We start from the raw sequence: 15,402 nt of genomic DNA, 5'->3' as shown, positions 1-15,402 counted from the left end.
TTTTGTAATTTAGAATTGCAATTTTAGATAATTAGTAGGAAACCACATTTCTACTGCCTGCTCATATTGTTTGCTGGCCAGGCAGGAAATAATCCTTAGAATGATAGAGTAGTTACTAAGCAGAAATGGCCAGCTAATTTGTTTTTAAACTTGAAGTGACTGAAAATAAGTTTGTGGTTACGTCTCAAGTACAAATTTTTCCTTTGCTTTTATTACATTCTATAATTCCTTACTCAAGGAATAGTATTGGAACTCTGTTAAGGAATGCAGAGGAAACTTGTTCACTCAGTAAGTGTTAAGATGAGGAACTTGCTATATTGCATGCAGTGGTCAAGGCGAAATGCAAGTTATATTAAATCATTCACGTTTCTTTCTTTTCAGCTCTTGAACCCTAATTATATTTATGATGGTAAGTTATTTAAATAACTTTAAATTTCACAAGGAATAAATAAGCAGCCTTGTTTTAGAGATTGGATTTTGTTTTATAGCTGGTTAGTGCAAACATGTTCTATGCCATGAATTTGTGACAGAAATTCATGTCAGCTGTTTCTGATGCAGGAATGTAAAGAGTAGAAGATAGTCCATTCAACACAACAGATTATTGTTAATTTCACTCCCTTTTACAATGTAATTCTCATTATTATATGAGTTGAACATTTCTACAATTACATATCTGGGAACAGCCATTCAAAGCAGAACTTACAAAAATGAGTGTGTTTAGTGAAAACTGATTGAGAAGCACACATTAATCAGCACTAAAGGAGCTGAGTGGCCTAACAAGTCTGTTATAGTTCTTTCAAAGAACTTTCCCGCTCCCCTTTTCTTTCCTCCATATCCCTACAGTTTTCTTCTTTTAAATATTTGTTCAATTTTCATTTGAAGGCACCTATTGAATTTATATCTATCACTATCACAGTCTAGACATTCCAAATTTGAAACACTGCTTTTATGGAGGTTACATTTTGGCTTTCTTGATAAAAGTTCAAAGTGTGCTTGCCAAAATCATTTTTGTTGAAGGTCAATAAATAGCATGACTCACAGCAGACTCTCCTTAAAGCAGAAGTTTGAGCAGGGGTGTTATTTATTCTCACATTCAATCACAAGAGTAATTCTGGATGTGAGTTTGCTCGCTGAGCTGGAAGGTTAGTTTTCAGACGTTTCGTCACCTTTGTTTTATTTGAAAAAATACACTTTATTCATAAGATGTACAAAAAATAAAACATATTTATACACCTACCCAGTCATGCAAGCCGCTCCGGGTTACCCAGGGGGTATGTACACCAACTAAAGGAAAAAAAACAAACAAAGAGGAAAAAAAAAACAAAGCAAAGAAAACACCCCGGCAGTTGTCACCCCACACAGTCCCCGTTGGCCTCCTGACCAGTTGGGGAAGGCCCAGCTGGGCCCAGTTACCAGATAGGGTTCTTTATTATGGACAAGGGGTTTCATACGGTGGTCTTTCCCCACCGCGCCTTGGCGACGGCTGCCCCAAGCTTTAGCGCGTCCCTCAGCACGTAGTCCTGGACCTTGGAGTGCACCAGTCTGCAACACTCGGTCAGGGTCAGTTCTTTCAGCTGGCAGACCAGCAAGTTGCGGACAGACCAAAGAGCGTCTTTCACCGCAACGATGGTCCTCCAGGCGCAGTTGATGTTGGTCTCGGTGTGCGTCCCCGGAAACAGCCCGTAGAGCACGGAGTCCCACGTCACGGAGCTGCTCTGGACGAACCACGACAAATACCACTGCATCCCCCTCCAGACCTCCTGTGCAGAGGCACACTCCAGAAGGAGGTGATCGACAGTCTCGTCCCCCCCGCAGCCACCTCGAGGGCAGCGTGCGGTGGTGCAGAGATTCCGGGCATGCATAAAGGATCTCACTGGCAGAGCCCCTCTCACCGCCAGCCAAGCAATGTCCTTGTGCTTGTTTGAAAGTTCTGGCGATGAGGCATTCTGCCAAACGACTTTGGCAGTCTGCGTGGGGAACCACACGACGGAATCCACCCTCTCCTTTTCCCGAAGGGTCCCGAGGATACTACGTGCTGACCACTGCCTGACGGCCTTGTGGTCAAAGGTGTTTCCTTTCAAAAATTTCTCCACGAAGGACAGGTGGTACAGAACGGTCCAACTACTTGGAGCGTTCCGTGGCATTGAGGCCAGGCCCATCCTTCGCAACACCAGGGACAGGTAGAACCTCAGTAAATAGTGAAACTTGGTGTTTGCGTACTGAGGATCTACGCACAGCTTGATGCAGCCACACACAAAGGTAGCTGTCAGAGCGAGAGTGGCGTTCGGTACGCCCTTTCCCCCATTTCCCAGGTCTTTGTACATGGTGTCCCTGCGGACCCGGTCCATCCTTGACCCCCAAATGAAGTGGAAGATGGCCCGGGTGACTGCAGCGGCGCAGGCCCAGGGAATAGGCCAGGCCTGCGCCACATACAACAGTACCAAAAGCCCCTCGCACCTGACAACCAGGTTCTTACCCGCGATGGAGAGGGACCAGAGCGTCCACCTGCCCAGCTTCTGCTTCAATTTGGTGATACGCTCCTCCCAAGTCTTAGTGCACGCCCCAGCTCCACCAAACCAAACACCCAGCACCTTCAGGTAGTCTGTCCTGATGGTGAAGGGGATGAAGGAGCGATCGTCCCAGTTCCCGAAGAACATGACTTCGCTCTTACCCCTATTGACTTTGGCACCCGAGGCCAGTTCAAACTGGCCGCAGATGTCCAATAGTCTACTCACCGACCGACGATCGGTGCAGAAGACGGCGACATCGTCCATGTACAGGGAGGTCTTGACCTGAAGGCCTCCGCTGCCTGGGATAGTCACGCCCTTCAGGCTCACGTCCTTCCTGATGGATGCGGCGAAGGGCTGCACACAGCACACGAACAAGGCAGGAGAGAGCGGGCAGCCCTGCCTGACTCCAGATCTAACAGGAAAACTGTCTGATTCCCACCCATTGATCGAGACTGCGCTAACGATGTTGGCATAGAGCAGCCGGATCCAATTGCGGATGCCCTCCCCGAACCCCAATTTGGAGAGGACGTCCCTCATGTAAGCATGAGAGACCCTGTCGAAGGCCTTCTCCTGGTCCAGGCTGACGAGGCAGGTGTCCACCCGCCTGTCCTGTACGTAGGCGATCGTATCCCTGATGAGCGCGAGGCTCTCAGCGATCTTCCTGCCCGGCACAGCACAGGTTTGATCAGGGTGAATCACCGACTCCAGGACAGACCTGACCCGGTTGGCTATGACCTTGGCCAGGATTTTGTAGTCCACGTTCAATAGTGAAATGGGACGCCAATTCTTAATTTCTTCCCTCTCCCCCTTCCTCTTGTAAATGTGGGTGATGATGCCCTTCCTCATGGACTTGCACATTTCCCCTGCCCGAAGCGCACTAGCGTACACCTCCAGCAGGTCCTGGCTGACCAGGTCCCACAGAGAGGAATACAGCTCGACCGGTAAGCCGTTGCTCCCATGAGTCCTATTCCTCTCCAAGGACTTGAGGGCTCTGGTCAGCTCGTCGAGGGATATCGGCCGGTTCAGCCACTCCCTCGTGCCGTCGTTTAAGACCACCGTGATAGACGACAGGAACGACTCGGAGGCTGTGCTGTCCGTGGGCTTCGTGTCGTACAGTCCGTCGTAGAAGGATCTGCTGATCCTCAAAATGTCGGGCCGAGACGACATCACCGAGCCGTCGTCCTCCTACAGCCGGCTAAGCACAGAGCTCTCTTTGTGCACCTTCTGAAAGAACAAACGCGAGCATGTCTCGTCCTGCTCCACGGAGCAGATCCTGGACCGGAAGATTATCCTGGAGGCCTCCGCGGCGAAGAGCGAGGCTTGCCAGCCCCTCACCTCGCGGAGGTCCTCCGTGACATCGACCCCCATCAACTGCAGGAGGAGCAGGTTCTGCACCCTTTTCTGGAGTCGCGACAGCTTTCCCCGCCTCTCTCTCGCCTTCCGAACACCCTTGAGGACAAAGAACCTCTGGATGTTCTCCTTCACCGTCTCCCACCAGTCGCTGGAGACTGAAAGAGGGGTTTCACGGTTCTCCAACCGGCGTACTCCCTCTTAAGCTCCTCGACGTTCTCTGGGGTCAACAGAGTCGTGTTGAGCTTCCACGTCCCCTTGCCGGCCGGCTGGTCGTCCTGTAAGTGACAGTCGGCCAGCAGGAGGCAGTGGTCAGAGAAGAACACCGGCTCGACACCGGTGGACCTGACCGAGAACGCCCGTGATACAAACAGGAAGTCTATCCTTGAGCGGATAGACCCGTCTGGCCGCGACCAGATGTACCTCCGCTGCGCTCCGTCTGCAGGGGTGCTGACGACGTCGAGCAGCTTAGCGTCCTTCACCGTACCCATCAGGAATCTGGACGTGACATCCAGGTGACTCCCCCCACCCGCTGTCCCCACGCCGGATCTTCCATCTGCATCAATGATGCAGTTGAAGTCTCCGCCTAGGATGACCGGCCTGGACGTAGCCAGCAGGGGTGGAACCGCTGCAGGACGGCCAACCGCTCATTCCGTACCGCTGGGGCGTACACGTTGATCAGCCGCAGGGGAGCGTTCCTGTAGGTGACGTCAGCCACTAGGAGGCGCACCCCCACCACCTCCTGAACTTGAGAGATGGTGAAGTCGCGCCCCCGCAGCAGAATAGCCAGGCCCGAGGAGCGACAGTCGTTACCCCCCCGACCAGATCGAAGGCCCACAGGTCCAGGCGCCGGACCGTTTCCCGTACCTGCCGAGGTGCGGTATCCCGCACTCCTGCAGAAACAGGAAGTCCGCCTTGTTGGTGGTCAGGTAGGCCAACGTGGATACACATCTTGCGGTGGACTTGACACTGCGCACATTAATGCTCGCAACTCGTACCCCCATTGTGGGCAGTGACCGCAGTACCCTCCCCAAGTCCAAGGTCCAGCCCCTCCATCTGTCCCTTCATGCCCATTGCCCAGGCTAACTGCTGGACGCTCTCCGGGCTCAGGAAACCGTCCGTGCTGCCTTCTGGGTGGCATCCCCCCGCCAGGGGTGCGGAGGCGGGAAGGTCCGGCTCTGGGTCAGGCTGGGGACCCCTTCCCGCCTGGAAGTTCCGGGGGGCCCTCCAGTGCCCCAGCGGCACTTGACTGGATGTTGGAGGGAGCCTCAGGACGCCCCCCGTCACCTGGAAGCTGGGTGCTGCTTTCCTTCTCCCTCGAGATCTTTAACTTCTGCTTCGGGCGGGCCCTCTCCGAATCCCCCTCGTCAGAGGAGCTCTTATAGCCCCCCTGTAGCTGCCTCTTCCCGCCTGATGGTTGCGGTTCCTGGGCCCGTCGACGCACCTTCCTCCTCGCTTTCCGGACCGTCGTCCACTCCCCTGGGTCGCCTGTCGCCGCCTCTATCGACTCCGGGTTGTTGGGGGGGAGCGGAGCCTGCAGAGGCACTTTGCTGGCCTCGGGCCCATCCTGCGGGGCTGGGCCCTCCTGCACGACCTGGCCCTCCTGCACATTAGTGGGGTCCTTGCTGGGTCCTGGTGCCTTCCTCTCCTCCGGGGGGGGCTGGCCCCGCATTGCCCCTGCCAGCGACCTGGGCGTAGGTGGTCCCCCGCTGCGGGCATGCCCTATCGAGGTGGCCCACTTCCCCACAAAGGTTGCAGCGTTTCTCTTGTGGGCAATCCTTTGCAAGGTGTCCCTCCTCCCTGCACTTCCTGCAGATGGTGGCTTTGCAGTCGGCCGCCACGTGACCTGACCTACCACAGGCATGGCAGACTTTAGGTTGCCCTGCATAGGCCAGGTAGCCCTTGCTCCCACCGATCGCGAACCTGGACGGTGGGTGTACGACATTCCCGTCCGCGCCCATCCTCAGCATCACTTTGACCTGCCTCTTACTGGTCCAGATGCCAAAGGGGTCCACCATGTCAGTTAGGTCCCCTTCCCCCTTCACGTACCTTCCAAGGAAGGTCAGGACATCAACTGCTGGCACATGCGGGGTGCACATGTGTACAGTCACCATACGGCTCCTCTGCGCGGGCATCACAAACAGCAGGAGAGCGGTCAATACAGAGAGGAGGCCCTCACCTCCTTTCTCCTTGAAAACCTCCAGGAAGCGCTCGCAAAGCTTGGCACTCCTGAAGATCACATCGTAAAAACCTCCTCCGGGGAAATCCTGCAGGCAGTAAATGTCCGCAGCAGCGAACCCACAACAGTCCAAGAGGACCCTCTTCACGAAGAAGGTGCGGTCCACAGGTGCATCTTCATCCACCTTCTTTACGGAAACACGGATGGTATTCCAGACCCCCTGACCTGGGGCACGAGCACTTGCCGTAGCCATCGTTGCAGGTTGACTGCTCCCCTGAACCAGCATTAGGCCGAAGCCAGCAGTAAGATCCACTGGTTGCAAGGGTGCACAGCCAACCCGACGTCCTCCTTTCACCTCCAAGACAGCACTCTCATCCTCTCGGTCCACAAGAGAGTGGGTCTTTATTTTGTTCCGGATGTAAGCTGGTTCACTGAGCTGTAAGGTTTGTTCCCAGATGTTTTGTCACCATTCTAGGTAACATCAACAGTGAGCCTCCAATGAAGCCCTGGTGTTATGCCCCACTTTATATTTATCTGTTTAGGTTTCCTTGGGTTGGTGATGTCATTTCCTGTTCTTTTTCTCAGGGGATGGTAGATTGGCTCCAAATCAATGTGTTTGTTGATGGAGTTCTGGTTGGAATGCCATGCTTCTGGGAATTCTCGTGCATGTCTGTGTTTGGCTTGTCCTAGTTTGGATGTGTTGTCCCAATCAAAGTGGTGTCCTTCCTCATCTGTGTGTAAGGATACAAGTGATAGTGGGTCATGTCGTTTTGTGGCTAATTGATGTTCATGTATCCTGGTGGCTAGCTTTCTGCCTGTTTGTCCAATGTAGTGTTTGTCACAGTTCTTGCAAGGTATTTTGTAGATGACATTCGTTTTGCTTGTCTGTATAGGGTCTTTTAAGTTCATTAGTTGCTATTTTAGTGTGTTGGTGGGTTTGTGGGCTACCCTGATGCCAAGAGGTCCGAGGAGTCTGGCAGTCATTTCGGAAATGTCTTTGATGTAGGCGAGAGTGGTTATGATTTCTGGGCCCGTTTTGTCTGTTTGTTTGGGTTTGTTGCTGAGAAATCAGCGGACTGTGTTCATAGGGTACCCATTCTTTTTGAATACGCTGTATAGGTGATTTTCTTCTGCTCTTCGTAGTTCCTCTCTGCTGCAGTGTGTAGTGGCTTGTTGAACTAATGTTCGAATACAGCTTCATTTGTGGGTGTTGGGATGGTTGCTCCTGTAGTTCAGTATTTGGTCCATATGTGTTGTTTTCCTGTAGATGCTGGTTTGAAGTTCCCCATTGACTGTTCGCTCTACTGTGACATCTAGGAATGGCAGTTTGTTGTTGTTTTCCTCCTCTTTTGTGAATGTTATGCAAGTAAGGGTATTATTGATGGTCTTGAAGGTTTCCTCTAATTTGTTTTGTTTAGTGATGACAAAGGTGTCATCCACGTAGCGGACCCAAAGTTTGGGTTGGATGATTGGCAGAGCTGTTTGTTCGAGTCTCTCTGCATTACTGCCTCTGCTAAGAGCCCTGATATCGGAGATCCTATGGGTGTACCGTTGGTTTGTCCGTAGGTTTTGTTATTGAAAGTGAAGTGGGTGGTGAGGCATAGGTCCACTAGCTTGATGATGTTGTCTTTACACTATTAGAAGAACCGAAGACACATACACCAGACACCACCAACCTCATCAGTAAAGACAACATCATCAAGCTAGTGGACCTATGCCTCACCACCCACTTCACTTTCAATAACAAAACCTACAGACAAACCAACGGTACACCCATGGGATCTCCGATATCAGGGTTCTTAGCGGAGGCAGTAATGCAGAGAGACTCGAACAAACAGCTCTGCCAATCATCCAACCCAAACTTTGGGTCTGCTATGTGGATGACACCTTTGTCATCACTAAACAAAACAAATTAGAGGAAACATTCAAGACCATCAATAATACCCTTACTGGCATAACATTCACAAAAGAGGAGGAAAACAACAACAAACTGCCATTCCTAGATGTCACAGTAGAGCGAACAGTCAATGGGGAACTTCAAACCAGCGTCTACAGGAAAACAACACATACGGACCAAATACTGAACTACAGGAGCAACCATCCCAACACCCACAAACGAAGCTGCATTAGAACATTATTCCAACAAGCCACTACACACTGCAGCAGAGAGGAACTACAAAGAGCAGAAGAAAATCACCTATACAGCGTATTCAAAAAGAATGGGTACCCTATGAACACAGTCCTCCGATTTCTCAGCAACAAACCCAAACAAACAGACAAAATGGGCCCAGAAACCATAACCACTCTCCCCTACATCAAAGACATTTCCGAAATGACTGTCAGACTACTCGGACCTCTTGGCATCAGGGTAGCCCACCAACACACTAAAACAGCAGCTAATGAACTTAAAAGACCCTATATAGACAACAAGCAGTGTCTGAGGACATTCAGGCTAGGTGGATTAGGTTTCAGGGTTAGGATAGGCCCAAATGAGATATTCAGACAACAAGCAAAACGAACATCATCTACAAAATACCTTGCAAGAACTGTGACAAACACTACATTGGACAAACAGGCAGAAAGCTTGCCACCAGGATACATGAACATCAACTAGCCACAAAACGACATGACCCACTATCACTCGTATCCTTACATACAGGTTAGGAAGGACACCACTTTGATTGGGACAACACATCCATCCTAGGACAAGCCAAACATAGACATGCACGTGAATTCCTAGAAGCATGGCATTCCAACTGGAACTCCATCAACAAACACATTGATTTGGAGCCAATCTACCATCCCCTGAGAAAAAGAACAGGAAATGACAACACCAACACAGGAAATGACATCACCAACCCAAGGAAACCTAAACAGATAAATAGAAAGCGGGACATAACACCAGTGCTTCGTCGGAGGTTCACTGATGATGTTACCTAGAATGGTGACGAAATGTCTGGGAGCAAACTTTCCAGCTCAGCGAGCAAACTTACATCCAGAACCTCAACCTGAGCTACAAATCTTCTCAAAACTCGCTAACAAGAGTAATTGCATGCATCTTCACACACCCATACATGTACACAAGAAGGGGAATTTTGTGTCTAGGTATATTAGAAAGGAAATATTACAATCATCAGTTAAATTTTCAAACAGCTGGCATTCAGAATTGTAAAGTTTCTTTTAAGTTGACACAGCAGCAGTTTGTGTTAGTGTTTGCTGGGAAGGGAACAGTTTGCTTTTTAGGTAAATTCAGGTTCCTTCAGAAAGCAGGTTTCAAGGAGGCACTTATCTTTTGGTAGACCTCATTGTTAACCTACAGTCTGTTAGTGCTACTCTCAGGTGGTGTTGGCGGACAGATTGATTCAGAATGAGCATTTAATATAATCCAGAATTCCAGAGGAGTTTCAGTCACATCGTGCTGGCCATGATCAGACAATGGATGAACAGTCCAGTCATGTCCCTGTGCAGGCTACTGAGAGGAGCTTCCAGAACTTTGGCTGGTATGTTTATTGTGACCTGTGACACTCACCTTAGAGTTCAACAAAGTCTTCTTTTGGTGACAGGGTGGCTCAGTGGTTACCAATTCTGCCTCACAGCATCAGGACCTGGGTTCAGTTCCATCCTTGGGCGACTGTCTGTATGGAGTTTGCACATTCTCCATAAGTCTGAGTATGTTCTCACCAGGTGCTCCAGTTTTCACCCACTGTTCAAAGACTGGTTAGGTGGGTTGGCCATGCTAAATTGCCTGTAGTGTCTGAGGATATTCAGGCTAGGTGGATTAGGTTTCAGGGTTAGGATAGGCCTAGATGGGATATTCTTCAGAAGGTTAGTGTGGACTTGATGCACCAAATGGCCTGCTTCCACACTGTAGGAATTCTGTGGACAGTTTGTTGAAAACTTCATGCCTTCATAGGTATTTCACTTCTATTTACAAAATCCAGGATCCCATGCATTTTACTAACTGTGTTTCTAATAATCCTGCCCCCTTGAAAAGTTTGAGCACAACCAACCTTATTCTGCACTCCCTCAAAAATTTACCATTTCGCATTCCTCTTTTTGTAAATAAAATGTGATTTACTTACCAAATGATTTACCAAGTATCAACCTGTTCCACAGGCCTTTCTATGTCATCTTGACATCCGTTTTAATTTCCCCTCAGTGTTAATTTGTATAATTCTATGTCATATCATCTGTAAATTTCCAGTTTGTGCCCTACACCTTCAAGTTCAAATCAGTAATGTATATTGAAAGCAACGGTTGTCCTAATACTGAATCTTGAGGAGCTCAAATCTATACCTTGCTGGATCCAAAAATAAAATTACCCTGATTTTCTGCATCCCCCCCACCCTTAGATAAGTTTGTATTCATACTGCCTCTGCCTCTTTTACCCCATGGGCTTCTGTTTAAAAGTCCCAACTGTGCCCTCATCCACCCTTGTGCCTTATTAAAATTAATTAGATAGTCAAACAAAATTTCTCTTAACAAATCCATGCTGTTTCTCCAGACCTAAGCTAGTGTTTTCAGTCCCCTTTCCAAAATCTGTTCCTTAGATATTGCCTCTATTCCTGATTAAGCCAGCCTGGCAGCAAACGTAAAGTCATGTTTAATCTTGAATCATCACTAAGACCACCTTTTTCCTTCTTTGTAACATACTATGAATTTCTTCTTGTCTCAGCTCCTTCTACTGGAATCCTCTGCCCATCAACTAACTTGCAGGGAGGCCTTGCCCCCTACTGTCTTTGTGTTCTTTGACCTACATTAATTTCAGGTCAAACAATGCATTAATGTTTAAATTCTCATCCTTTTTTGTTTCAAATCCGTTTATGTCCTCTCATCTGTGTGATCTTCAGCCCCACAATCTTCCCTGTCCTTTAAATCTGGCTTTTTCAGCATTTGGATTCAAAGTTGTGCCACGATTAGTGGCTGTACCTTCAGCTGGTTACGCCCAAAATTTCCTTCTTACTCATATGCCTCTCTCTATCTTACTTGTCTCCTATTAAGTCGCTCCTGAAAGTCACATCAAACTCTTTGTTCATTAGAATGGGAACACAAAACTTAAAAGTAGACTCAAGTCATTTAACCTTTTGAGCCTGCCCCACCATTTAGTAAGATATTTACTGATCTAGTTAAGGTCTCGGTTCCACTTTCCTGTCTGTGTTTTGTAACCTTTGACTCCCTTGGTGCTCAGAAGTTGAACTTAGCTGTAAATAAATTTAAAGACCTGGTTTCCATATTAATTCAACCTAATATCTCCTTATCTCGCTTGGTAGCATACTTTGCTTTGTAATGCTCCTGTGAAGTGATTGGGATGTTTAATTAAAGGATCAATGTTAATAAATTGCTGTTGTTGGGCTTCATTCCCTGGAATAGATGCAGTAACACCTTCTTTCTCATCAGACAGAAAACAAGTAGGTGCAATCTCGGACCTAGAGTTCTTCAAGGTATTGATACCCTCAGTTGGAAATATGGGCCTCTGGGACACATGAGGCATCCTAAAGTTCTACAGTGTGGGTATTGCAGATTTCGGGCCAGAGTTATCCTTAATTACAGCTAGGTTAGGTCAGGTCATGTGATTCACCCTGTTCAGAGATGTTATTACATGCCTGTAGAGCAGGTGGGACATGAACCCAAACCTCTGGCTCAGAGACAGGGCCATTACTTCTGTGCCTGAAGTGGTCTCTTACTTGTAACTAGAAACCTAAAAAAAGTCCTCAGTTACATGGTGATTATTTATATAACTACAGTTAACTAGATTTCAACTACACAGCTGTTTTTCTATAATAAACACAAGATACTGAGGATGCTAGAATCTGAAATATAAACAAGTGCTGAAGAAACTCAGCAGATCTGACAGCATTTGTGGAGGGAGAATACATTTACTCTTTTGAGTCAAATATGAACTTCAGACCAAAGAAAAGACGAAATAAATTAACTCAATCTTAACAAGAACAAGTAAGGTACCAGACACAAAGTTAAATATATATCTGGATAGTCAACAAAGATATTTACCTTAGAATCCTCAGTTCTGTGGCTCCATTCCTTTAAGTTAGTGATAAGCCATTTTCCTCCTAACCATCAAGTTCTCAATTTCCACACTGCAACTCACCCAGCTCTGCGTGCAAGCACTTTGTCCAATATATTATATGTATTCAATTGGATGGTGTACTCTGAACCAAAACCAGAAGATATTCTTTGTGGTCTCCAGGTACTGATCTTTGATAATGTAGCAGAATCTCTAACTGCATTTGAAACCCTTTCTATTAGATTTATAGCTACATTTGCACAGATTTATCATCTTGTTTACACTTTCTGAAATTGACAGCACCTTTGAATCCAACTTTAGTTGGCAAAATTGGAATTCTACACTTTGACTTCTTTCATAGAGCAATCTTTGGATCAGGTAGTGCAGGACAGACTTATTGCCAATTTGAGCCAAATTTAGTCCTTTCCCACCATTTAACGTGGAGTATTTTAACAGAGTGATAAACTAATAAAATTTCATGTCATGCAGGCAAGGTTAATTGAAAGATATAGCTGGTTTGTAATTAATTTATTCATTTGAAGATTTGTTTAGCAGATAGGGACATTAATGAATCAAATGATTTTTTTTAAGACAATCGACAGTGGTTACATGGTCACCATTAGGCTGGGTTTTTTAATTCGAGGTGTTTTAAATTGAGTTTAAAAATCTGCCATGGTAGGATTCAAACTCGTGTTCCAGAACAATAGCCTGGAGCTCTAGGTTACAAAATCAATAACAGTAGGATCCAGAATTAATACAAGAAAGTAAGTCAAACAAGCTATGAAAAATGGAATCAAAATGAATGAGAAAGTAACTGTCCAGTTGCTTTCAAATCATCAGGCAGCCTTGCCACCACTTTTCTGCATTTCTGGTGAATGTTGAGAGCATAGCACCCATTGTCCAAAAATCTCATTCTGATCACAAGCACAGTCCCAAAAAAGGGAACAACTGGGAGTAGAAAAGTTTTTTCTTGAAAATCTGCCTCACACTCCAGGGAAACAGGGGCAGTGATGACACCTTCTGCTGCTATAGAGATAGGCTATTTCAGCATAGAAAGGAATTGAATTTGGGACTCCCCTTTACAAAATGGTTGACTTTACTCCACACAGTATACTTAACAAAGCAAAACCAAAATATTGCATAGGTTGAAAACTTGAAACTAAGAGAGAAAATGCTGAGAATGTTCAGCTGATCAGGCAACATTGGTATGACAGGTCTGCACTACATCGAGGGCCGAAGGGCCTGTACTGTGCTGTAATGTTCTATACAAAAGTGTGCCTTCCATCCAACATAGTCATGTGTCTCTGTTGTAAAGTACGTAGTTTTTCTTGCAACCTTTTATATGTTTTATGTTTACTGACTTATTCTATAAACTGCATGTTTCTCCTAGTTCCCCCAGAATTCATCAACCCACTGACTGATGTGACCTGTGAGACAGGTGAAACTGTGACTCTGAAATGCAAGGTCTGTGGTCGTCCCAAAGCTACAATAACATGGAAATCCCCAGACCACAGCATTTTGACCAATGATGGTCATAACAGCATTACATACAGGTGAAGGTGAAACAATCTGTTATGAAGAAATATGTTGCTGATTTTCAGAATTATTTTTAATTAATATGACTTGTTTAAATTTTATGGTGGTTATAGTGACTCTGGTGAAGCTAGACTTAAAATACTGAATGTGACCACTGACGATGATGGCACCTATACTTGCGTAGCTGTAAACGATGTGGGATCAGCCTCCTCTTCTGCAATCCTGCGAGTTCTAGGTGAGACTTTTGACATTGTGTCATCTTCATAATCTAAGAATCTAATTTGTCTAAATTGTTCTCAATAACAATTCTATGGTATTTGTTATCAGTTTCTTAGGAGGCCTTTTAATAGATTGTTCTGGGTTCTCATTTATTGTCTTGCTGACTAGTCATTGACTTCAGGAATTTTCATATTATTAGTGTCTATTGCAATAAATAGAAGTTCATTACCTATTATTGTTTAGCCACAGGTAGATAAGTTTGGGAATTTATATCTAGTTTCATGTTAGACCCTAAACTCTTTGCTGGCATATTAATGGTCTGGTAGTAGTGCAGGAGTCTGGTAATGTAGTGGTTACATTAATAATAAAGACTAAACTAATAATAAATTCACACCATGGAATTTCAGTATGTCACACCATGGAATTTCAGTATGTCAATTAGCTTTTTATTTCAATCTGGAAATATAATCTTTGTAACAGCTAAACTGCTCATGCTACTTTCAGATTTCTGTCAAATTCCACTCCCCACAATTTTGCAGCCAGTGCCCTTTGAAACAACTCACTTCTGCCATGCCAATTTTATAGAATTATATAGTATAGAAAAAGACCTTCAGCCCACGGAGTCTCCCACTTTCCCAGCACTAGACCCAGAGACTTGAATATTGTGACATTAGAGTAGAATGTCAAATAGAATATCCCTTATTGTCACAGTGAAAAGATTTTACAATGACTGCCTTTAATAGCGCCATCTTGGGTACCGGTACCTCGATACAAATCTTGGATACAAAAGACTGTTCATCCAAGTACATTTTAAGGGTTGTAGGGTTACTTGCTTCAACTACACTCTCAGGGAATGCAGTCCAGACTCCTATCGCCCTCTGGGTGGAAAAAATATTTCTTCAAATTCCATATAAATCTCCTGCCTTTCACTTTAAAAATGTTCTTAACCCTTCAACTAAGGAGAACAGCTGGTTTCTGTCCACCCTGTCCATGCCCCTCATAATCTTGTACACCTTTATCAGGTTACCCCTCAACCATCTCAGCTCCAGTGAAAGCAATCCAAGTTAATCCAGCCTGTCTTCATAGCTGTAATGCTCCATCCCAAGCAACATCTTCGAGAACCTCCTGTGCAGCACCTCCATTGTAATTGCATCATTTCTATCCAGGCAGTTCATAACTTATAAATATCCAATTTACAAATGCTCATACTTATGAACAAAATCCCGTATTAAGATTAATTTTAAACTGCAACATGCAAATATTTTCTCATGCTGACAAATAGCTACTTTATATTGTATGGTGTTCCAAATTTGACATATAGACAATTGACATTAGATTAGATTAGATTCGATTCCCTACAGTGTAGAAACAGGCCCTTCGACCCAACAAGTCACACTGCCCCTTGGAGCATCCCACCCAGACCCATCCCCCTATAAACCACTCACCCCTGAACACTACGGGCAGTTTAGCATGGCTGATCCACCTAGCCTGCACAGCTTTGGACATAAAAGCATATTCAAGAACAGAACCAATTCATATTCTGGGGACTACCTGTGGTGTGATGACCAGAACTGAACGCACTATTC

The 15,402-nt window shown here is 46.1% G+C and overlaps 1 protein-coding gene across 4 annotated transcripts in view; it reads left to right on the top strand.

Moving 5' to 3' along the window:
- LOC125461125 (triple functional domain protein-like) overlaps positions 1 to 15,402 on the top strand; it is a 636,773-nt gene that overhangs the window by 573,657 nt on the left and 47,714 nt on the right. For all 4 annotated transcript variants that reach the window (XM_048549570.2, XM_048549543.2, XM_048549554.2 and 1 more), the window contains 3 exons: positions 382 to 409; positions 13,452 to 13,614; positions 13,711 to 13,832. In XM_048549570.2, coding sequence (XP_048405527.1) covers positions 382 to 409; positions 13,452 to 13,614; positions 13,711 to 13,832 — 313 coding nt within the window. The remainder of the gene's footprint in view (positions 1 to 381; positions 410 to 13,451; positions 13,615 to 13,710; positions 13,833 to 15,402) is intronic.

This window comes from Stegostoma tigrinum, chromosome 2, assembly GCF_030684315.1.
Source record: "Stegostoma tigrinum isolate sSteTig4 chromosome 2, sSteTig4.hap1, whole genome shotgun sequence".
NCBI lineage: Eukaryota > Metazoa > Chordata > Chondrichthyes > Orectolobiformes > Stegostomatidae > Stegostoma > Stegostoma tigrinum.
Note: the sequence above shows the minus strand (reverse complement) of the source record. Positions and strands in the feature narration are given on the sequence as shown.